Source organism: Vicugna pacos, chromosome 17 (assembly GCF_048564905.1).
Source record: "Vicugna pacos chromosome 17, VicPac4, whole genome shotgun sequence".
Taxonomy (NCBI): Eukaryota; Metazoa; Chordata; class Mammalia; order Artiodactyla; family Camelidae; genus Vicugna; species Vicugna pacos.
Window position 1 is genome coordinate 53968331 of NC_133003.1, and position 24369 is coordinate 53992699.

General features: G+C 54.5%; 1 protein-coding gene across 3 annotated transcripts in view; it reads right to left on the bottom strand.

Moving 5' to 3' along the window:
* Window positions 1–12332: 12332 nt before the first annotated feature.
* Window positions 12333–24369, bottom strand: part of RAB7A (RAB7A, member RAS oncogene family) — a 54845-nt gene continuing 42808 nt past the window's right edge. For all 3 annotated transcript variants that reach the window (XM_072941976.1, XM_072941977.1, XM_072941978.1), the window contains exons 4-6: window positions 18077–18295; window positions 16950–17078; window positions 12333–13641 (exon numbers count right to left, since the gene is read on the bottom strand). In XM_072941976.1, coding sequence (XP_072798077.1) covers window positions 13546–13641; window positions 16950–17078; window positions 18077–18295 — 444 coding nt within the window. In that variant the 3' untranslated portion in view covers window positions 12333–13545. The remainder of the gene's footprint in view (window positions 13642–16949; window positions 17079–18076; window positions 18296–24369) is intronic.

Genomic DNA, 24369 nt, shown 5'->3' on the forward strand with positions numbered 1-24369 from the left:
GCGTTCCCAAGGGTAGACTTGTGCGAGCCCCCGTGCCCCCATGCCCCCGGGAGTCCTGCGCAGGGACAGGCTTGGAGAGGATGCGGCCTGGGGGGCAGCTTTCTGTGTGGGGAGCGGGAAGGACAGCCTTCACCCCTCGGGTTAGGAACGACCCACGAGGTTGCTGTCCAGTTCGGGTAAATAACGACCGAGGCCAGGCTCATTCGCTGTGGAGGCCGTCGGGGACAGAACGGAAGAGAGCCCTGGGTAACGTGGAAGGATGGCGCGGGTCTCTGCTTCCGGGGAAGCAGGAGCAGGTGCCCGGCTCCGCCTGCCGGAGCGGGAGGGGCCCGGGCTTCAGGGGCGCGCCCTGCGGACCCACTCGCGTACCGGGCTCTGGGGGCCAGCCCGGCCCTCCCGCGCCCGCCGCCCTCCCCGTCCCGCCGGGCGAGGCGCTGCGCTCCGCCCGCAGGGCGTTGGGCGCGCGTGGCCCCGTCTCCATGGAGACCCGCTCGCGCCTCGCGCCCGCCTCCCAACGGCCCACCGGCTGCGCGCTCCGGGGACGCGCCCCACTCGCCCGGGCAGCGTCTCCAGATTGTGGTTAACACGCAGACTCCCAGCCTCCCTTCTCGACGGGCCAGGCAGGGGCGTGGGGGTCTCGAGTGTACGATGGGGCAGGTTTGGGAACGGAACTGCCCCAAAGCCGAGAGTTTGGGCCCTTGGTAGTGGTCACTAGTGGTCTAGGACCTGCGTCAGAGCCTTCCTGCGGCAAGGTTCTCCCGAGGCAGTGCTAATGTTTCCCTGGGGCAGGGCCAAAGCCAGAGCCCCTTTGATAATTTGCCCCCCAACAGGGCTGCACTGGAGGAGGCTCCAGGGTGAAGTCTGTAAAGGGTGCTAGGAGGCCCTACCCCCCGAGGACAGAAGTCCCTGCAGGGTGGGTGGGTGGGGGGGTTCCTGCTTTGGGGACTGCTCCCTCTGAACAGACCTGGCCAGGCTATCACAGCAGGTCTGAAAAGCTGACTGCTGTCTTTGGTCTCTGCCTGGGAGGCTCACGGACCATGCCAGCACCTGCCTCTGATCAGTACCTCCTCAGGCTAGGCCACTTAAGCCTGCCAAGGAGACGATTGCTGCTTTCCTGCAGAGTTTTGAGCTGTCCACAGTCCCAGCAGAGGAACGGATGGGTTAAAACATACAGAGACATACACATACCTATGTCATGTCGGGCCGGCTGGCTGAGGGCTGACTTCTCTGGGGACCTGGCGAAGTGACGGCTGCTGTGCACCTGACATGCCACAGCAGCCACCAGCAGAGCCGGCCTCCAGAGTGATCTTTTAACAGGTCCTCACTGACCATCCCTGATGCTGCCCTCGAGGCCTATGCCTGGCTTCCCATCTCAGGAATCCATGCCGCCAGCCCCCGGGGGGACACTGGATGCTGGGATCTAAGCTTCCCAGACTTGCCTGATCTTAAAACCACCAGAGATGTGTCCACATGTAGAACCACCGGGCTCCACACGCTGGCACCTTTCTCGTCCTGGCTGCCCTCCTTTCTGGGATGCATTTCTATTCAGATTTTGTCCCAGGAAACAAACAAAAAAACCCCAAACAAAAGACAAAATCATTAATTTTTTGTGTCCCAGGGTCCACAAAGTTGCAGGCCTGCCTAGGGAGGTAGAAAATAGAAATGAATGAGGTGGTCTGTGAGATACTGGTGACCTGGAGGGCACGGCGGGCCCAGGCCGGGACCAAGGCCAGGCCCCACTGCTTTGCAGGCAGAAGATAGGCCTGGGGCTGCAAGATTTGTCTCAGCCCAGAAGGGTGGTTCTCAGCCCTGGTGACACACTCAGATCACCAGGTGAGCGCTGAAAAACGCCAGAGCCTTCTCCAAGCGACCAGTGAAATCTAAAGCCTGGAAGGTGGGCCCGGGTGTGAGGATTTGTTTCCCCTTCCAGCTTTACGGAGATGCCTTTGACAGGCGTGAGGACTTCGCAGTGGATGCGCTGCCTCCTCGGGGAGGCTAAGGCACTGGCCGGTGGAGAAGGACACCCTGGGGCCGTGGAAATGTCGCCCTGCTGCTCAGCTGGAGGAAGTGGGAGGCAGTGGGCCCAGGGCTCCCCGGGGTCCAGGGCAGGCTCTCCACCACCTGAGGGCAGCCTGGTCTGGAGAAAAGCGAAGCTGGGGCAGCCCCTCCCCTGGGACCTCTCACGAGGGCGGGAGGGTTGCCTGGGTGGTGGGTTTTGGGCCCCCCTACATCCACATTCCCCAGGAATGATGGCCAAAGAAATGAATCCCACCCCAGGCCTCCTTCCCACGGAGAAACCTGTCCTCTGTCCACACCAGGGCGGTGCAGCAGAAGTCAGAGCTGGGCCCAGAGCCGCGTCTGGTGAAGCCAGCAGGCACTGCAGCTGGGGACGCTGGTGCCGAGCGCACCCATCGCGGGACGAAGACAGAGGACGGAAGAGGTTTGCAAGCCGGGCTCGGGGAGGCCAGGCCCTGTTTTCAAGTTCATGGGCTTTAGGCACTAATTGCTTTTGACCTTTTTAGCTCAGCAGTTTCCTTTTTTTTTTTTTTTTAAGGAAAATAAAATGCACATAACATAAAATGTACCACTTAAACCATTTTTAAGTGTACAACTCAGTCTCACAACATATATTCACAGTGCTGGGCCACCATGGGCACTGTTTCCAGAACTATTCCATGATGGGACAGAAACTCTGTCCCAACTAAACAGTCTCCATTCATTTCCTCCCTGCCTGCCCCACCGCCTCTATTCGGTTTTCACTTGCTAAGATTTTTCCTATTCTAGGTACTTCAGATAAGTGGGATCAAACTATTTATCCTTCTGTGTTGGGCTTATTTTATTTAGTGTAAAGGCTTCAGGTACGTACACATTGTAGCATGGTTCAGAATTTTATTCCTTCTTGTGGCCCAATAGTATTCCATTACAGGTATGGATATACATGGGTATGTAAACCACATTTGTTTACCTGTCATCTGTTGACGGGCACTTGGATTGTTTCCGCCTTAGAGCTATTGCGAATAATGCTGCTAAGACCGTGGTATTCAAGTGTCTGAGTCACGGCTTTCGATTCTTCTGAGTGGATGCCTCGGAGTGGATGGAGTTGCTGGGTCATATGGTAACTCTGTTGAACTTTTTGGGGAATGACCAAAAGATGTTCCACGGGGCTGCAGCATTTTACACTACCTCAACTTGCACAAAGGTTCCGGTTTCTCCACGTCTTTGGGAACACTTCTTTTTCTTTCTTTGTTTTGTTTTGAATAAAGCCATACTACTGGCTGTAAAGTGGCTCTGATTTGCATTTCCCAAACGACTGATGACACTGAGCGTCTTTTCCTGTGCTGATCAGCCATCTGTGTGTCTTCTCTGGACAAATGTCTAAGTCCTTCGACCATTTTTAAAGTGCATTTGTTCTGTTACTGGATTGTGTGAGTTCTTTATGTAATCTGATACTACTCCCTTCTCAGGTAACATCGCGTTTGCGATCACCTCCTCCCAGTCTGCTGGCTGTGTTCTCAGGCTCTTGCCGTGTCCTTCGATGCACTAAAGTGTTAATTTTTTGTTTGTTTTTTGGGAGGAGGTAATTAGGTTCACTTATTTACTGTTATTTTTTTTAATGCAACAAAAGTGCTGGGGGTGGAGCCCAGGACCTCGTGCATGCTAAGCATGTGCTCTACCCCTGAGCTGTACCCTCCCCCAAAAAGTATTTGACTTTGAAGTTCGACTTACCTATTTTTCCTTTTGTTGCCTGTGCTTTCGGTGTCATAGGCAGGAAATCATTGCTGAACCCAGTGCCGTGAAACTTTCCCCCATGCTCTCTCCTAAGGATTTCATAGTTTTAGCTGTGACTTGTAACTTTACTTTCTGTTAATGCCTGTCCTGGGAATTCCTTATCCCACAGAACACCAGCCTCGCGGAAGTGCAGCACCATCCCGTCTTTCTCTGATATATTTCTCTTCCTGTTTCCCTTTTATCAATTGAAAGACACTGCTCTCAACTCTGGAAGTACCGCCTTTCACTGTGGGCTCCCGCTGGGCCCCTTTCTGCGCAGTGCATCCGTTCATTTATATTTATTTGTTAGCTGTGACATGTAGATCGCTGATCCACTTCAAGCTGATTTTTGTGGATGGTGTTAAGGTAAGAGTCCAGCTTCATTCTTTGCCCAGTAGTTTGTTGAAAAGATTGTCCTCTCTCCATTGAATGGCCTTGGCTCCCTTGTTGAAAATTAATTGACCATATAAGTGAGGATTCATTTCCGGGCTCTGTTCTATTCTGTTGGTCTATGTGGCTGTTCTTACGCTAATACCACACTGTTGCGATTACAGGAGTTTTGTATTAAATTCTGAGTCAGGAAGTTAAGTGTGACACCTCCCACTTTGTTCTTTTTCAAGATTGATTTGACTATTTAAAGTTCTGTGATTTTCTACGTGAATTTTAGGACAGGTTTTTCTAATTAATTCTTTTCTTTTGGCTGGGGGAGGTAATTAGGTTTATTTATTTTTAGAGGCGGACGGGGGATGGAACCCGGGACCTATGCGTGCTAGGTGTGCGCTCTCCCTCTGAGCTGTGCCCTCCCCCAGGACAGGTTTTTCTGTTTCTGCAGAAGCATCACTGGGGGTTTGGTAAGGACCGCACTGCCTCTGTGGACAGTTTGGGGCAGTACTGTCACCTCAGCAACGTTAAGTCCCCCAGTCCATGAGTACAGGGCGTCTTTCGTTTATTTAGGTCTTCAATTTCAGTCCGCGGTGCTTTGTGGTTTTCAGCGTGCAAGTGTCACCTTCCTGGTTACATTTATTCCTAGCGTTTTCTTTTTGACACTATTGTCAGTGGAATTACTTTAACTTTTTTTGCACTGTTTATTGCGAGTGTATATAAATGCAACTGAAGTTTGTATTGCGGTTTGTATTCTGTGAAGTTGCTAAATCAGTTTATTGTCTCTAACAATGTGGATTCTTCAGGGGTTTTCATACGAGGTTGTGTTACCTGAACAGAGGCACTTTTACTTCTCCCCTTCCAGCCTGGAGGCCTTTTCTCTCTTTTCTTCCCCAGCTGTTCTGGACAGAACTCCCAGCGCTGTGAGCAGAAGTGACGAAGGGGAAACCCTTGCCTTGTTCCCAGTCTCAGGGAGAAGGCTTTCCGTCTGTCACCACCGAGTGTGTGTTCTCCGTGGGGTTTTCGTAAATGGGTTTTATTATGTTGAGGAAGTGACCTGCTGCTGCTCGTTTACTCAGTGTTTTTATCATGAAAAGGTGCTGAATTTTTAAAAACTGAGATGTGACTGACGATCAGCGCGTTAATTCCAGGTGTGCCGCACGATTCGGTATTTGTGTGTGTCGCGAAGTGATTACAGGAAGTGTAGGTAACGTCCGTCAGCACACACAGTGGCAAATTTTTCCTCTTCTGATGAGCACGTTTAAGATCTAGTCTCTTGGGCAAACTGGGTGATCGTCAGTGGAGTCCGCTTCACCTGAAACCTGCCTTCACAGATCCAGGTTATTTTAGTTGTTGCTACGGGCCCGCGTGTCCTCGGAGCAGCGCGAGCCGCAAACAGCACGTTTGCCCGAGCTCCTCTGCAGAAGCGCGGAGTCGGCTGCGTCCGGCTGGGGCGGGGCGGGGCGGGGCGGGGCCGGGCGGGACCGCGGACCCTCCAGCCGACTGCGTGAGTGTCCCCGGGGCGGCCTTCTGAGCAGAGGCCTTAGCTCAGTTACACCTGCGGGAGGGACGGGGTGACCGCCCCGCCCCGCCCCAGACCGCCCCGCTGCGTGATTCGTGATCCCGTGAGCACGCGGGGCCCCCTGGCCTTCTGGGAGGGCGACTCTGGACCAGCTGCCCTCACTTGGCTCCCCTGCGAACACAGCCTCACTTGGCTGCAAACCTCGGCACCTCGGCGTCCGGCCTGGTGCGCATCAGGTAAGACGAGCCTGGTCGGTCACGTCAGCAACTTGCAAGTATGCAACACAGAGTCGTTAGCCACAGCCACCATTCTGCGCGTCGCAGCCCCAGGACCAGTTTTGTGACTGGAAGTTTGTAGCTTCTGAGCCTCGTCCCTCATTTCCGCGCCCCCACCCCCTGCTCTGCAGCCGCCGCTCCGTTCTCGGTAACTGTGAGTTTTGTTCCTTTGTTTAATTAATTTGACATATAAGTGAGATCACGCGGTATTTGTCTTTCTCTGGTTTATTTTACTTAACATAATGCCCTAAAGTCCATCCATGTTGTCACAAATGCCAGGATTTCCTTCTTTCATGAAGGAAAAAGTGGCTGAATAATATTCCACTGTGTGTGCGCGTACGTGCGTGGCCCCAGCTCCTTATCCAGTCGCCTGCTGTTGGACACGCGGTTGCTTCCATGTCTCGGCTGCTGTGACTGGTGCTGGGGGTGCAGGTGACGTTTCTGAGGTGTGTTTTCTTTGGATTCAAACCCAGAAGTGGAACTGCTGGATCATGTACTTGTTTTTTTTTTTTTTTTTTAATTTTTGGAGGAACCCTGGACTGTTTTCCAAAGCGGTTGAGCCAGTTCACATTCTCAGCGGCGGCGGCGCACAAGGGTTCCCTTTGCTCCACAGCCTCGCTGGCACTTGGCACTCCTTGTCTGAAGAGCAGCCGTTCTCACAGGTGCGAGGAGGCCGCTCACTGGGGTTCAACTGTGTGTCCCCGACGACAGGTGACGCTGAGCGCCTTCTCGTGTGCCTGCCGGGCATTTGCATCTCTTTCTCGGAAAAATGTCTGTTCAGATCCTTTGCCCATTTACAAGAAGTTGGATCGTTTCTTTGTCACTGAGTTGTATGAGTCTTCATATATTTTGGATATTAGCCTCTTACCAGCATGACTTGCAAGCACCCCCTCCCCGTTCAGTGTGCTGCTGTTTCCTTCTGTTTATGGTCCCCTTTGCTGTGCAGCTTTCGAGTGGGATTTTTCAGACGTCTTTTCGGCATCAGCTGAGGTGATTGTGCTGGGTTTTGTCTTCATCCTATAAATGTGCTGTGTTGACACTTTCATATGTTGAATCATCCTTGTATTTTAGGAGTAAATCCCACTTGGCCATAGTGTAGAATCCTTTCAATATGCTTCAGCTGTTCCGGGGGAAACCACCAGAGAATCAGTGACCTGATAGGATTTCAGTGCTGCTGTCAGAGGTGGAGGCTCCGACCCCAGAGCAAGGAGAGATGGCCAGCAGTTACCCTGTTTGCCCCCAGGCCGTGGACAAAACCCCCTGAGCAGCCCTTCCCAGGGTGGAGGGGTGACGGAGAGCGAGCCTGGGTACTTTTCTGAAGGGGCAACGGTGCGGGTGCCAAGCCCACTTCTGAGGCCCCCCCTTCAGTGCTGGGCCCTCCCAGGGGGCCTTTCCTCCCCTCCCCCGAGGGGTAACCAGACCCGCAGCAGGCTCCCTCAGTGGAGCCCCCGCAAAGGGAGGGGCGCCCAGCAGGAGAGGCGGCTCCAGCCCCGTCCCGCGGACGGAGGCAGGACTCCCGTGTGTGCGGTGCTGAAGCAGGACAGGACGGGAGCCTGGCGCTGGGAGGGAAACGGGCTGAGCCTCCGGGCGGGGCGCACGGACTAGTGATCGAGCAGCCAGGAAACGGGACCCAGTGTGAAATTTCCGGCGGGGTGTGTGTAGGGAACGTGGGCCCAAACTATGCAGGACTGCGAGCGTGGGGAGGGGGCGAGTGTGTGTTTCAGAGCTTTAGTGTTTTTAAGGCAAAAATCCGGTTCAGGAACAAGCAGTGGGCCTCACACGTGATCGCAGCCCACGAAACGCTCGGGGAGAGCTTTACACCAGTCCACCTCCGGCTGCTCCTCAGAATTAAAAGGACCTCGAGGCCCCCAGCCTAGGGCCGTGAAGCCCGTAAAGCTGGGTGGGGCCCGGCCCTCGGCTGCTTCTAACACACAGCTGGGCTTGCTGGAGAAGGAGCCCTGTCGGCCACCTTCAGATGCGCTCAGCTCGCTTCCTCCTCTTGGCAGGAGGTAGCTCGCGCCTTGTGAGGCTTTTGGATTAGAGCAAGCCAGGACAGGGGAAAGCCGGCAGGAAGGTGCGTGGAGAAGGGACGTTCCCAAAGTAAACGACAGGCCCTGGAGCTGGCTGCAGGCGGGGCACGTTAAGGGCTGAGGAGTGTTCCCCTCACGTTCCTACAGGGCAGTCCCAGCCCCCAACACCTCAGAATGTGACTGCATTTGGAAAGAGGCTCTTAAAAAGGGCAACTAAGTTAAATAAGGTCACTAGGTGCCCCAACCCAACAGGAGTGGTGTCTTCAGACAAGACAGGCGTAGAGGGACAACCACGTGAGGACACGGGAAGACGGTCATCTGCAAGCCAACCTCGGAGGGACCCACGCTGCCGACGACACCTGGATCTCAGGCTCCTTCCTCCCAGAACTATGAGACAATAACACCATTGTTTATTCTAACGGCAGCCCTAGCAGTCTCCAGCCACAGCAATCCAGGAGCCCGGGACAAGGAACAAAACGGGATCTGGAAGGTGACAGCAGCTTGGGACCCAGGAAAAGGCCTCTGGAAGGGCAGGCACATCCTGGTCGGGGTCGGCTGGCTTCACAGCCAAGTTCAGGGCGTGGTGGCCCCACGGTCACCAGTCACGCCCATGGCGACAGTGAGGACACGGATCAGTCAGCGTTAAGCGTGAGGTCACTTCAAGGTTGGGGTGGTTCAAAGTACGGATGAAGGTCTGTGTCCAAAGGATGGTTAAGATGAGGGCTAAGATGAAGCTGAAGGTCAGAGTTGGTCGTTGTCAGGCTCAGTATGAAGGAAAGTTGCCGAGGTCAGGCTGCGGAAGGTCAGCTGACTGTCAGTGTCGAGGTGAGGGTCTAGAGCAGGGGTCAAGGGCATGGCACTGCACAGGTCAGAATCAGACTTAGAGTCAAGGGAAAATCCACGTTGCTTCAAATACGGAAGATGGATAGCGTCAGGTGGGCTGGGTCAAAGATGGGAACAGGCTGAGGAGCAGGGCCAGGGTCAAAGTCACCTTGCCGTCAGGGCTGCTCAAAGTCAGGACTGCCACCCGACAGCGACAGGATGACAGAATCAAGGTGAGGTACAAACTGAGGGCATGAGGTCACCAGGGTGGCTCAGGGTCAAAGTCATGACAAGCAGAAGTGTCAGTATTTGGTTCAGTGTTAGTGGCAAGCTAAAAACAAGCAAAATATACCACCTCAAAAAAAATGCAAAATGTGGTTAAGGTTGGTTAAAGTGAGGATAAGGGTCAGAATGAGGGCCCCCTTCAAGTTCAAGGTCACGTTCATGGTTATTTCTTGTTTAGGGAGGGTTACGATCATAATGACTGTGCACACGTTCAAGATCAAGTGAAAACGGGTGTGACGTGGTCAGAACACCAGATCAAGGTCGGGTCCTGGATTAACTTCAGAGAGATCCAAGGTCACTTCACAGGGGTTACGGCCAGGATCATGGTGTCTGAAGGACAAGACTGGAGTTAAGGAGAAGTTCAAGGTTAAAATCAGTGACTCAGGGAGAGATGCTGGCAGCATGATCTGGGTCAGGGATAAGGGTCATTTTCAAGATGATTAAATTTAAGGGTAAGTTCGGCATTAACTTTGGTCAACACGCCAGTATCAGGTTTTGGTTTTTGTTTTTTTGTTTCCATTTGAAATGAGTTGGTTTAATTCCAGGTGGTACAGAATTCAGGCTCAGGATGGAACAAAGACTTAAGAACACATTTTGGTCGGATTCTGGGCTGGGTTTACACTGATTTCACAGCTACGGCAGAAATGGTTGAGACGAACTAAAGGGAAGATGAGCCATTGTATGATTTTTTCTTCTACACGAGTTTATTCTTAAACGTGCAGTGGGTCCCAAGGCAACACTTCATCCCAGCTGTAGGTGGCAACAGATTCTCTGACAGGGCGTCCAGACGTGTAAACAGGAATGGAATCAAGGGTCGTCACTGCCTCAGGCACAGGGTTCCGCCTGTGGCCAGGGCACCTTTCCCCGTGGCCTCCTTGGGGTTCTTCTGCCCCTCCCCGTTTCTGCACGAGCGCCTCATCCTCCTTGTCCATCTCTTTGGGCTGCGCCAGTGGCTTTTTCTTGCCGCCTTTGTAGCTGGACGTGGCGCCTGCCGCCCCTTCCCCAGACCTACCAGGATGGTCATTTTTTAAGGTGAAGTTCAAGTTCACCCCAAGGTTGTGATGAGTGTTAGTGTGACATTTAGGGTCAAATTGAGGTCATCTCAAAATCAGGTTACATCATAAGGAGCACACACGTGGTGAGACTGGATCAAGGTCAGGTTCAAGGATAAGATCAAATTCAAGGTCATTTCAAAGCCAGGGTGGGTCAAGGTTCATGGAAAATGTCCAGTTTAAGGTACAGTACAAGGTCAACTTTAAATTAGGGTGGGACATGGTCAGAATGAGGGTTTCAAGACCAAGGCAAAGAACCATCAGGTCAGTGTGAGGTCCAAGACCATCTTCAGAGTCATGATGAAGGTGGGAGGTTCAACCTCAGGTTCATGTTCAAGGTCAGATGGTGGGGGAGGGGGGGACAAAATCCTGGCCCTTGAGACTTGTGCATCTATCTGAGCATCAGGGTCTGGGTCAGGATTCATGGAGCAAGAGGAACATAAACTCAGCAATATACTTAAGACCTCGGAGTCTGAGCCAGTCAGGATGAGTCTAACTACTGGTGATGAAAGGAGGCAGTGCGAGCAGGCTGCGGCTCGTCCTGCGCGAGCGTAAACAAGCTGGTGGGCTCCGCAGCGGCGCGTTCTCGCTAAGGGGTGTAGCGAGTTAGCAGCCTCCACTGGTCAGCGGTAACCAGCAGAAACGTGAGGGACGCAGCCCACCTTAAGGGCACGTTCTTACTGGAGGCAGAAGTGAGGGTCAATCCGAACAGGGCTTTGGGTAAGAATTCCCGCTGGAGCAGCGGTCAGCCCCGGGCTTCCCGCACCGCGAGGCCAGCATGGATCAGACCGAGGAAGCCTACCGACGCGCGCCGGCCCGGGTGCAGCAGCGCATCCCCGGCCTCAGCAGTACTTCCTCTGGTCTGGGGAGTGAGCTGAGGTGGCTGGAAACAGCCCCAGGGCCACCCCGTTCCGTCTCACTAGGGGAAGGCTTTAACCCCTTCTCACTGCTTCTCTCGAAAGCATGTACTTATGGTGCCTGTATCACTGTGGGTCCCGCGAGGTGAGACCAAGGCCGGCCAGGCCCTGGGTGGACGGGAACGTGGCAGCTGGTCCCAGGTCAGGGTGAGGAGGTCGAAGTGAGAGTCAGTGCTAACCTCAAAGCTGGACTATGATTAGGGTCAGAGTCAAGGTCTTCTCTAAGGGGCACCGTGTTTAGGATGATTGTCAATGACAAGATGAGGCTGAGATCAGAGGACGGTCAGTTCAGAGTCAAGTCTAAAATTAGGGCTATGGTTGGGATCAGGGTCACATACAAGGTCACATTCAAGCTCATCTCAAGGCAGGTCCATGTAAAGGTGAGCATCAGTTTTAGGGTGTGGTTGAGGTCATAGGTCGAGATGCATTTCCATGTCACGTTCAAGGTCAGGACCAGAGGGACAGGATCTGATGCAAGCAGCCTGGTCTGTGGAGGTGAGTGTCCTGCAGGATTGGCGCACCACGGCCCACCGGCCAGGCCCAGGGCTGGAAGGACGCTGCTTCTCCAGAAGCCAAACACCAGCAGCCGAGCCATGCCAGGGAAGAGGACCCTGCACCACTGACCACAGCGGGGCCGAGGCCGTGAGCTTCCGGGAGTGCCGCTGCGAACACGCCAAGAACAAGCCAAGAGCGGGCCTGGGGCAAGAACCTGCCCGCAGGGCCCGAGCAGTGGAACGCAGAGACCTGAGGCCAAGGAGAAGCCACAGGCGCAGTCGGCGAGCCCACCTGCAACCCCACGCTGTCCCACCGGCCGAGACACTGCGACTTCATAAAATTGGTCCTGGGCGGTATCTCTGTCCTGGGCCCCCACTGCCAAATCTTCCCTCCTGTGAAAAGTCAGAAACCCCGGCCTGCGTGATGTCTGAGGATTAGCCACCATGCCAACTAAAATATGACAGGAGCACACACACAGCCCGAGTTCCACTCACCCCACGGGCTGGGTGTGGTCCCTGTCATATTTTAGTTTGGGACCAGTCTAATAGAAGGACAATGCTTTTTCCATTCAAGGTTCCCACCCCAACACCGCGATTAAACACGCAAAGGACAAAAACAGCAGGGCATGTACAGCAGGGCTGGCTGCCAGGTGGCCCTCTGCCCTGGAGCACAGGGGGGCCATGGGCCAGGGCGCTTGCTGGAGAAGAAAGCAGTGGCTGTGATTAGCCAGCAGGGCTTCCTGAGCCAGAAGTCTGGAAGAAGGAAAAAAGGGCAAAGGCAGACGATCTTTGTTCTTGTTACATTTTATTGGCATCACGTTCGTCTCTTTACAGAAGAACTAGGCCCACACCCTGGGACGCAGGCCTCGGGGAGGGGAGCACTCCGCAAGCAGGCTGCTCTGCAGGGCCGCCGGGGACAGCTGGGCTCCGCACCGGAGACACGGGGCTGGGGACAACAAGGTGTGCTAACCTAAGGGTGCCTCAACCCTGCAGGGAGCGCCTTCTAGAACAAAGGTAAAGTCACCAGGACAGATCTGTGGGGGTGTTCCTTTCCCTCTGGTAGGTGGATGCTGACCTAAGGGGGGGTGGTTTCAAAGTGTGGAGCAGGAAAAAAAGGAAAAATGAGTTTAAGTTTTTGAAACAACGGCCATTTCTCCATCGCACACACCACTGTATTATGCAAATCAACCTTTTGGAAAATTTAGATGCAGAAGGAATGCGACAGTTTCCCCCTGGAGAGATGAAAAGCTTTTTGGCTCTTAAGTCTCTGATAAAAGGCGTACGTAATTCTCGCGTCTACTGTACAGAATACTGCCTCCAGCTGACTTCTGAATCTCTCGAGACTGTGATCCAAACAGGGTTCAACCGCCACCTCTACGCCTGCGTGACAGGACTTCAGCACATCCAAGAGTGTCTTACACTAATTTACACATTTTAATTGGTTGCATATATTAACATGTACTATAAGATTCTTTTCTAAGAAGCATTACATAATAAATGGATACTGTAAAAAGATCTGATTAGTTAAAAGTAACAAGCATTAACAGATACATACAAAACTCAGCCCGGTCAGACTGGGTGTGAGCCTGGGACGCAGCAGGGGCACCGGCCTTCCCGAGTGGTAGCCTTCACGGGGGAGGGGGTACAAAGACCACAAGACGGTTAAAAAAATCGGAACTAATCAGACACAGATTAACTGTAAACAGTTCTCTCTCCAGTGGACACCAAGAAGCTTCCATTGCCGACCGCACAGCAGGGCGACGTTCACAGCTGGCCTGTCCGCTGCCCCCGGGGGCTGGCGTGGGGACCCCGGCGGGGCCGCCGCAGGCCTAGGCGTGGGGTCGTCTGCCCGTGTCGGGTGCATGTGCGCGCGCGTGTCAGGTGTGTGTGAGGAGGGCTGGGGGTGTGAGAGGCCACCGGCTGTCTGTCTGGAGAGGAGGGGGCGGAAGGCCTACGTGTGTTCCGGGCGGCGAGGGGCCCCGTGCCGGCGCGCTCCCGCTCAGCAGCTGCAGGTCTCGGCCGAGGCCTTGGCCCGGTCGCTCTTGTCCAGTTTGATGGGCTCGGGGAACTCGTTGTACAGCTCCACCTCCGTCTCCTGGGCGGGGAGGGGAGAAGGCCGTTAGTCAGGGCTGCAGCCGAGGCCCCTGTGGCGTCTGGTGCCCAGGCCGCCCGGCAGCGCAAGGAGGCCCTGGCAGGAGGGAGAAGGGCCAAGGAGAAGACGGGGACCCATGGCGGGCGGGCGGGCGGGGCAGAGGTGGGCGTGCCCTCCGCCAGACAGTGCTCCGGGGACCCGCCGGCTCACAGACGCAGGCTGTCTGCAGGGTCCGCAGAGGGGCCCACGCAGAGAGAAGTCGGACTTTTACATGGCCTGGATTTCTGGCAACTCTCAGCATGACCAGCGACCGTGGGCTGGTGTGAGTGCCAGCTCCCCTCTCGGTCCCAAAACACAGGTCCAGGTCTGGATTTGCCTCATTTTCCTGGACTCAGGGGCTATCTTCTTTGTCTCCCACAGGTTTAGGGGTGCCCATCCCAATGCTGCACGTTTAGGGGGCTCGGCCACGGCTGGACACGACCACACGTGATCACAGGACGTGACTGGTCAGCTCGGGGTTGGGGGTTGCTGAAGTAACTGACACGTTTCCAGCGGGAAGCAGCTTTTTACTTCCTGGTGTAGAAAAGTAATTTGCCACTTAGACACTGAACACCTGTGTCAGGAACTATTCAAGGATTTAAAAGCAGGAAATGTTTCTATTCATGCAGAAGTTCTCCAGGAAAAATGACTCCACTCACAACCGCTATAAAGTAAAAGCCTTCAGGAACACATATTACAAAGCCTCGACTGGGGCACAGCACAGTGTGTGCAGTTCACTGTTTTCTGTCTACTCACACAGCTGGGCAACCGCCACCACCAGCTCACTGCAGGACAGCCGGCGTCCCCGTCCCCTCCGACACCGAGCCCTGCACACTTACCCACTTTTGGTTTTAACGGATTTGCACTCTCTGGATGTACCGTCTGCTGGCTGGCTGGCTGTGTGGGTTCCACTTACTGGCTACTGCGAGTAACCCTGGTGTGAACATCCTACACGAGTGTCCGTGGGAACACGCTTCCGTTTCTTCTGGGTACAGTGCTTAGGAGGGGAATTCCGGGGTCGGTCATGTGAGAGCTCGCTCCCTGGTTACCTTTCTGAGGAGCCACCTGTTTTCTACAGTGACTGTACCATTTTACATTCGTGCTAGCGCCCAGGAATACATTTATGAAAGGCAAAGGGTCTGGAAAGTTACAAAACTCTGTTGGAAACCGTCACACAAGACCTACAGCAACAGCTGTTGTGTCCCTCAATGTCTCATGTTGAAGTCCTAACCCCTAGTGTGGCTGTATTTGGATTAAGAAGGTAATTAAAGTAAAATGAGGTCGTAAGGGCCCCTGATCTGACAGGGGTCTTGTGTGCAGAGGAAAGGCCGCCTGGGGACGCCGGGGCAGGACCTCACCAGAGACGGAGGTCAGCGGCACCCTGATCACAGACTCCCGGCTGCAGAGCTGAGAGAAGATGAAAGGCTGCTGCCTTGGTGCCCCCATCTGTGGTCTTTTGTGGGGGCAGCCTGACCTGAGCAGACGCAGAACTGAAATGTCACTCCAATCAGAATTTGGGTAAGGTTGAAATTTGGGGGAAGGTGAAAAAGGAAGGTGGAACTGGAATAAAATTGTTAGTTTAAATGGAAAATACACCGAAATAGCCAAGGAAAAAACATGCCGAACTAGTGAGGGAAGTCCTGCCCCACGGGAGCTCAGGTCACACTTGGGTAAAAGCATTCAAGTCAAGGTGCTCCAGGCAAGGGCCACAGGTCACCAGGAAGCTTGCTCCTGCACGTGGACACCAGATGTGACAGCGGGAACGTCTCTGCGTGGTGGGGAAGATGGCCCATTTGACAACCAGCCGCTAACATCTGAGATGATGGGCCAGCCCTGTGACAGGAGAGGTGAGTCCACTCTCCTGCCGTAAACGAGAGCCGACTCTGGCCAAGTCAGCGCATGACCGAGACACGGGAGGTCCCGAGGCCCAAGATGGCACACCTGCCTGAAAGTTTACTTTTCTTATGGCCAAAGGATAGACTTTAAAAAGATAGTTGGAAAAAATCACTGCGCTTTGTGTGAAGTGAATCTCAGTTCAGAAAGAGCTTACAGGAGGGCCGGGTGCCAGGCTGGCCACGGGCCACCTGCTGGTCGCTGGAAGGTAGGGAAGAAAGGAAACTCACTGGGAACGCGACCGCCCCCCCCCCCGCGATACGACTTCCGAGCAGCTGACCAGGAGAAACGGCACTGCAACAAGGCCACAGGGACAGCAACGCCAGAACAGCCCCACAGGGATGGCTGTGACCAGGGCGCTGGGGGACCTGACTCCTGGACACACTGAGACTTGCATACAATTATGTGAACATTAAGAAAACCACTAGGCTATCAATCGAGGTGTGAGGGAGCTTCAAGGAAAGGGAAAGGAGGCTGCAGGACCTGAAGTCTGCCTCCTGGTTAGTGCCTCCCACTGGATCTGTGTCTCCAGCGGGCTCACCTGGCATTTTGGGTGGACCAGTTCCTCGTAGGAAGGACCGTCCCCTTTCATCACAGAATGAACACGGTGCAGCCCCCAGTCCTTGGAACAGTCCAGTCCAAATGCCTCCCCGCCCACCTGTCCAGGGGCCCTGTCTGCCCAGAACCAGAGCTGCTGCAAACCCAGCTCCGGGAGCCACCAGGCACACCCTGCCCTTCCCGGCCTCCACGTGCCCTGCACCTGCCTCTCAGCAGCCCCTCTGACCGCCACAGACGACCGGTGATGCCTGGGATTCGCCTTAGCTTGCCGGCCCAGCAGAGCTGCTGAATCGAAAAAGCCTTGGACTCGCACGCCCCAGCAAGAAGGCACAGTTATCAAGGGGGGCAGTGGAGTGGGCGACGCAAGAAAGTGCAGGAACCCTGTCCCAGGAACACAACTCCTAGAGCTCGGGTCAGCCTTCCCAGGGGTCACTCAGGAGAGTGACAGAGGTCAGTGTCACCTGATCTCCACGGCCGACCTGCACAGGAGGCAGCCCCACTGCATCGACGAGGGGGCAGGGGATCACATGGGACAACAAACTTGGTCCAACAATGCGCAGCTGACCTGGGCTCTGAATTCAGGTCGGTCCCTCCTCACAGGAGGAGCAGTCTGGCCAGGGCCTTCCCAGTGGCCCTCACCGCTGAGGCTATTCACAGACACGTGGAACCGCTAGAAGCTTCAGCAGAACGTGTCATTTCCTTCCCAGATGAACACACGGGTTCTCCCGCTACACAGAGGAGTCAGCTAGGTAACAGGAAGGACGAGGAAGCCAGGCGGGGGGGGCATACCAGGGGGAGCCGGAAGGCCGCCCGAGACCTACCTGTTTCAGCGCGTTCCGCGCGATGGTCTGGAACGCCTGCTCCACGTTGATGGCCTCCTTGGCACTGGTCTCAAAGTAAGGAATGTTGTTTTTGCTGTAGCACCAGGCCTGTGCCCGCTTCGTGGCCACCTAGAAGAGCAGTGGGGTGCACAGGTGTCACACAGAGCCATGCAAGTGCAGCCCTGGCTGGGGAGGAGGTGGAGACCTGTGGGCCTGCTCCTGGCCACCCTGCTGGCTCCTCACCGAAGAGCTGGGATTCAAACCCAGAGCCGGCTCCTCGTCGACCACCCACAGCTCCTGGCCCTTATTTCAGCTGCACATGAAAGCAGCTTGAGGAAAGACTAAGAGACCAGCCCAGGAAGAAATAAATCATCTCTCCTGGAACCTCAAAAAGGTCCCTAGTACACAAAATGCCTGACAGTTTGGTCTTAAGGTTTGCAGACCCTTCCCCGTTACTGCTCATGTTACATCACGTGGGCCACACACCCAAGTGCGCAGAGCTCTGCGGCTCCCACCCTCACCCCTCGTATCCTAATTCCTCCCCCAACCCAGCCCATTTTCAGGCCCGAGAAAAGGACTAAGTCACTCAGGAGGGAGAGAACAGGAGGTCAATAGTCAGAAATAAACCTGCCTATAATTAAGAAAAAGTCTCCATTCCCAAGAGAAATGCTGCTTGAAAGCAAACCCGAGCAACTGTACTCAGAGCCCACAGCTGCCATCTGTATGTGCAGAGATCTCGGCAGGCCCCCAGGGGTGGGGAGACCACTGGAGAAAACCCAGTTCCCGCCTCTCAAGTGCAGAGGGGGAGCCAGGGTTGGAGGCGGCAGGGCATTTACACCGTCTCCTGGGCCCTGGTCCTCAAAGGCTGTGGGCCTGAAGGGAGTGCGTACTCCTGCTCGCAGCCCCAGAGCCAGGATGGCCCAGCACAGATCCCTCTGAGTTCACAAGGCACCTGAGAAACAGGCGGCTCTCACAGGAAGAAAAACAACGGGCTTTCTAGCTGGAAATAGCGCCTGTCACCCCAAACTCAGCTGCCACTTGTAAAAGAAGCCCCCTCCGCCATTTGGCAGCCATAACCTGACTGAGGGGGGCCTCCAGGTCATGGCCCCACCACCTCAGGCACTTACTTGTCTGTTTTCGAGGTCGATCTTGTTTCCCAGCACGACGAAGGGGAAGTTTTCAGGGTCCCGGGGACTGGCCTGGATGAGGAACTCATCTCTCCAGCTGTCAAGGGTTTTGAACGTGTTGGGGGCAGTCACGTCAAATACCAGCACGCAGCAGTCTGCGCCCCTGTAGAAGGCCACGCCGAGGGACTGGAACCGCTCCTGTCCCGCTGTGTCCCAGATCTGCAGAAACAAAACAGTCACTCCTTGAGGTGGAGCACAGGGTGGGTGGCAGGGAGGAACCAGAGGACCAGAGGCACTTCAGAATTCAGGAAGCCGGCTTCAGCATCAGAGTATCCGAAACACCTGACAAAACAGCATGTGTCCAATGAGTCTGGGAGGTGCCAGAAAAATTTTTAATCTTGATCCAGGTGGTGGGCACATGGGCAGGTATTTATGTGAGATCTGCATGGTAAACATGAGATCTATGTATTCTGGGAACTTTCTGGGGACAATGGAAACACAGGGAGGTGATTATTCATTGAATTGCACATTTAAATTTCTGCATTTTACTGAATAGAAAGTTTACCAGCAAAGGAAAATCAGCATGTTTTATTTACATTGTATCTTCTTAAGACAAAGCACACAAAAGCAGAGAGAGAGAGAGAGAGAGATTGCGCGCACCACGGAGGGCAGCTGAGGGTTGCTCCTCACCAAAGGGGCACCAGGCCCTGCGGACCGGCCCCGGGAGCTTCCCGTCACCCCTGCCACTCGAGGTTCCAGAGCCAGGATGGATTTCCTCAGTGCACAGATGCCAACGGGGCCGCCCTGGTCAGCCCCGAGACGAATGGTGCGGCCGGGCGCCCGCACGCAGGGGCCGCGGTCAGAAGCTGCCCGCAGGCGCTTCCTGCTTCTGTGAGGCTTCAACGTCGGGTCCACTGTTCACAGGAGACCACTCAGCTTCAGAACACCACGAGCATCCGGACCACCCTCATAACCCACATAAATTTCACTTCACGCCCAAATCACCAGTCCCCTGCCCCAAAGGCCCGGGCGTTAGGGGCTGGGCCGCTACAGTTTTCTTTCCGGAACCAGATTCTGCAGAAGGACGGCTGATCTCTGTGAAGAAGCCCCTTCGGGCAGCTGCCCTGAGACCCAGCGTCCCGGGGGCACAGCGCAGGTGGGCGGGGCCTCGGGGCAGCGGGAGCACGGCGCCTGCGCGGCAGCGGGCTCTCGTCCCTCCGGCCCCCTCCCCGGGAAACAGCTCAGGACGCTGTACGCCCCACAGCAGCCCCCGGATGTTCCCCAGCGGGGTCCCAAAACGGCACGCAAACCCAGGGGGCGGCTCTGCTCTCGGGCGCTGGCTCACAGCGCAGTGGCGCGCGGGGGCGAGTCGACCCGGAAGCCGGTCAGGAAGGCGCCGCCCCGGCTCAGCTCCGGCCCGCGGCGCAGGCTCGCGCACCCCGCGGCCCCGGGCCCCGCCACAGTCAGCGCGAGGCGCGGGGTCACACGCCGGGAGCCGAGCGCGGCCCCGGCTGCAGGCCTGGAGTGCGGCGGCCTCACGGAGGTCCGCGCGCCGCCACTCAGAACCGAAGACGCGGTTCTCAGGGTGAAGGGCCCTGAGGGGCACGCAGCCCGGCGCCGCCGGCCTCAGCCTGGGGCACGGCGCTGCCCCGCCCCGCGCGACCAGCACGCGACACACGCGGTGCCCACGTGCAGACCGCAGAGTCCCGGGGACGGCGCACCAGCGCGGCGCTGCTGGCCACGGTCGCCGCCGTGCCCCTCCGGTTTTCCCGCGTCTGACACGGAACTCACGTCTGCGTGCACAAAGGAGGCTTTTCTCATAAAAGGGGTCCTCGGCGAAGGGGATGAAGACCCCATCACACCGTAAGTAAAAGTAGACAATGTCTCCTCTGAAGACAAGGTGGGAAAAATTTTTGTAGCATTGCTATTATGTAAATATTTGGATAAGGAATGCAAAAGCCAAGAAACCCCCCGAACTACCCAGCCTCCTCCCTCCACGCTGCAGGGTGCCCCGCCGCCGCCCTGCAAAGCCAGCAACCGCTCCCATCTTTTACTATGGCCCGAAGAACTCAGAACCACGTCAGTCTTGTTTAAAAATGACACTGCCGCCAATCTTCTGTAAGTAATTCAATAATGATCATCAATGTAGAGCCTTTTCTGAACTTGAGATGTTCTTTAGGATCGGCTCCCAAGAGCAGAATTTTGTAAGAACTGTATTACTCTTGGGTGGAACCAAATGAGTATTTGGAACTCAGATACAGAGAAGGCGAAGTAAGGAACTAAAAGTTGAACAAGTAGGATTAATTTAACTTCAGACTTAGAAAAGAACAGTCCTGTGGCCGACTGTGATCTTTCAGAATCTGTAATATTTCAGTATTTTATTTTCTACATTCAAAATACACCCATCACTCCAGTGTGACAGATGTTAACAGTGCCACTTCATGTCCGTTTTTAAGAAAGAGTCAAGCCTTCCTCACAGCAGCCCTGCCCACCCCCACCGGGAACAACGGCTCCTGAGATGCGCACGACCCCACACAGCTTCCTGTAGCCTCTCCTTCCCCGAATGTTACCAGCTGCTCGTGTCCCCAGCCTTAGACACCACAACGGACCCCCTGGTCACTGGACCCTCTGCAACTCCTGGTTGGGGCACGCAGGACGCGATCAGCAGCCCCCACACCGCGCCCTGTGCCCACGGCTGCCCAGGCTCTGCCCCAAGACAGAACTGCTGGACTGTGGGGCGCGTGCACGTGTGACACCAGGTCTGTCCTGCAGAGGCCACGATGAGGGATTCCCACCGTCAGCCTGAGAACAGCAACTTCTAGACAAAACTGAATCTTGCCAGCCTTTTAAACCTGTGATTCCGACATCAGGCCACTGGACACGAAGGTTTCTTCTGAGAGCTGCCTGTTGCTGTCTCCTGCCCAGCTACCCACGCGGTGTCTGCCGACCGGGTACCATGACTCTGTGATTTGGTTATTTGGAATTTTGTGTTCAGATGTGTAATTTACTGTGCTCCACTATCAATCTTCAATCTTCCATGATTTGTGCTTTCTCTATTTTAAATGCCTAGAAAAAAATACCTCAATTTTCATGTTAGATGTTTTCATTTTGGTTTTTTTTTTTTTTTTTTCCATTCAGACCTTGAATTCCCTGGCTGCCCCGGCCCCGGCCTGTTTACAGTACGACTCCTCCTTTTCCCACTCTTCTGCGAAACCACCTCCATCCACCCAGGGTCCAGCTAGGTGTGCCTTTCCTGAGCCCTCTGCTCCTCCATCTGGGGGCCTCTGTGACAGTATCATACTGTTGAAGTCACCACGGCTTCGTAAGTTACCTTTAAATTTTCCACACACACTTGCCTCCATCTAATGGTTAATACTGATTGATCTCTAGCTTCTTTCTGATACTGGAAGAAATTTTTAAAAACCCCACAATAGTCACTATCTTCCCCTACACATTATAATGACATGGCTCCAATCCCGCTTCCCTTAGGGCGGAAGTTACTGCCTTAATATTAAGGTCGTAAGTCTAAAAACAGATGTGTGTACACAATCAAGTTTATCTCAAACTTCTCCAAATGAAATCACTTTCCTTCTGCCTCAAGTACAACCTTCAGAATTTTTGCCACAAGAGCTTAGGATGTGCACACCTTCCCTGGGAGGATGGTGTCAGTGGGGACAGAGCGCTGTGCTGAAGGTTCAGCCAGAACACCCGGCCTCCCTGGCCTGCCGAGTCCACCAGTAGCCTCACTGCTGCTCCTTTCCAGCGCACCCTTTTTCCTCTGCTTCAAGCTTGCCTTTTCAAAAAGAAATTTCATTATGATTTTCTAGATTTCTTTACTTACCAGTCTTGGAATTTAGGCTTCCTGAATCTATGGATTGGTACCACATTTGTTCTGAAAAAATTCGAAGCCAACACTACCTTTGATCTGTTTCCCTCTCCGGCTCTGACTGAAGCAGCCTGGCCTCTCCCTGAATGCTGTGCACCTCTCTCCCACGTCCCACATTCTCCGATTTCCAAACTTTGGTTACTGTATTTCATCTTTAGAAGTTCCTTGACCTGCTTTTTTCTCTGCACATACATAAGACTGTCTCATTTCTGTAAATACAAAAAGCGCTCTGCATTGCCGGGGGCTCCACTGGCTCTTGTCTTGTTTTTGTATTTGAATTATCTTTCACTGAAAGCTGCTAAAAGCCCTTGAAACACACATGAGGGCTCCTTGAGACCTAGGGTGACGAAGCTGCTGTGCAGAGACAATGGTTTTCATTCAATTCCAGTCTTTTAAACCAGCTGCACGAGGGCGAGGAACACTCTCTTTCCCACTCTTTCCAGACCCCGCTCAGCGCCCTGTGGTTCTCCAGACCCTGGAGGGCTTTCCTCCAGGACACTCCGAGGTCGCAGCTTATGGTGCATGTGGGGCTCTATTCAGTGGCCCCCACACCAGGAGGGGCTGGGTGTCCCTCGGCCACAAGACCCCTGTGCTCCCTGGTGCAGGAGCAGCTCTTGGGCGGCTGGGACACGTGTGTCTGCAGGTGGCTGAGTGCACCCCACTCCCTTCTGCCCTCGGCTGCCGCTGAGAGCTCAGCTGTCTGCAGTCTTGTCTCTCCTGTTACTTTTAGGATTTGGGTTTTTGGCGTTCCCCAGTTTTGAGTTTTCTCTGAGGTAATTTGCTTGGCTTAACCTTGCAGTTTACTGTCTGCCTCAGGTGTGTTCCAGCTGCAATTTAACTTAGTTGATTTCAATGAGTATTTTTTCACTTCTTGAAGTTTTCCGTTTTCCACATCTTCACTTTGTATAGTGTCCCTTCTCATTATAGTTTCCACTCCTTTTAAAGAACTCTCCAGGCACTGTGAGCATTTTCTGTGGCACGTTACTTCCTCCTGAGGCAATGAGCTCATCTTCTGTCCGGAAGCTGTACCTCTTCCTACAGCGTGGTCTTGAGCGACGGAGGGTGATGTTAACTTCTTCCAGAGTAAGATCTCTGTGCCCTGCAGAGTACAAACTGAGAGTCTCTGACCAGGAGGCAAAGGAGCAAAGCCTCAAGCCTGCTTCACATGCCCAGCTTTGCCACGTCCGTGGGCTGAGGTTTCTGGTCCTGTGTCCACATCTCGTCAGGGTCCTGGGTGTGTGCGTGTGTACATGTGCCTGTGCCTGTGTGTAAGCGGTTCTAGGTTCTGGCCCCCCCATGCAGTCCGTGCCTCGTCCCTGCTCCGCGTTCACGTGTCACCATGGCAGGAGCCCTGAGCTCTGTACTAGCTCTCTCCTCTTTCCTGTCATCTGGAAATTTCCTTTTCTCTCAAGCTTGGCTTCTTTAAGCCTTAGTCGCACACTCACACACACAGGTGCTCCTGAAGTGTAGCTGACTCTCAGCACTGTACTGTCTCGGGAGCACAGCGCAGTGGCTTTGTGTTCCATGAAGTACCAGAAGACCACACGGGAGGCCCGGCTGCCCCGCGTCAGCGCGGTGACCACAGTCCTGCCGCCTGTCCTCCCCGTGCCTTCTTCATCACTTCTTAACCCCTTTCGCCTGTTCTGCCCACCCCCGTGATACACCATGCAGCCCTCCGTGTGGGGCGCAGAGCGCTCCAGCCTCAGGTGTGAGTCTCCCCTCCAGCAGCACAAGGGTCACAGCTCGAGGTCAACATGCGCACTGACGCCCTGTAACCTGTGCCCGGTGTCGTCGCAGGACCGCCCCACCTGGGACAGGGTCCATACTGGATCCAGAGGCTCGGGCGCAGGCCGGCAGGAGCGCCACTGACCATGTGTGGGCGGGAAGCGGAGACGTCAGGACAGGCGCGGTCAGGACAAGGGCCCCGCCTGTCAGAACAGCACCAGATGTGGGAGGATGGCCGGGACACACAGGGAAGAAGAGTTTGCAGCCAGAATACAAGGGCTTCCAAAGAGCCACGTAAAGGAATCTGTATTTCATCCTAACTGCTGACTGCTGAAAGGGAAGCCCTCGAAAGATTAAGCTCTAATACATGAAAAAATCAGACTGGCTTCTGTAGAAACATCTTTTGGGGGCTATAGACACCATGGATTATAAGAAGCCAGAAAAACTGGGAAACCACTTTAACGGCTGTGGTAAGAACCTAGGAGAGACAAAGATCTTTTTCGCCTGAAGCACTAAGCAAGGACATTATGAAAGAGATGAGTTCAACGTTCTGGAGACACAGATGGGAATCTGTAGATTGCCAAATTCAGCAAAAAGCAAAAAACCAAACCAAAACAACAAAAACAGAAGGTCCAATTAAATTTGAACTTTGGAAAAACAATGAGAACCTGTTAGTAAGTCC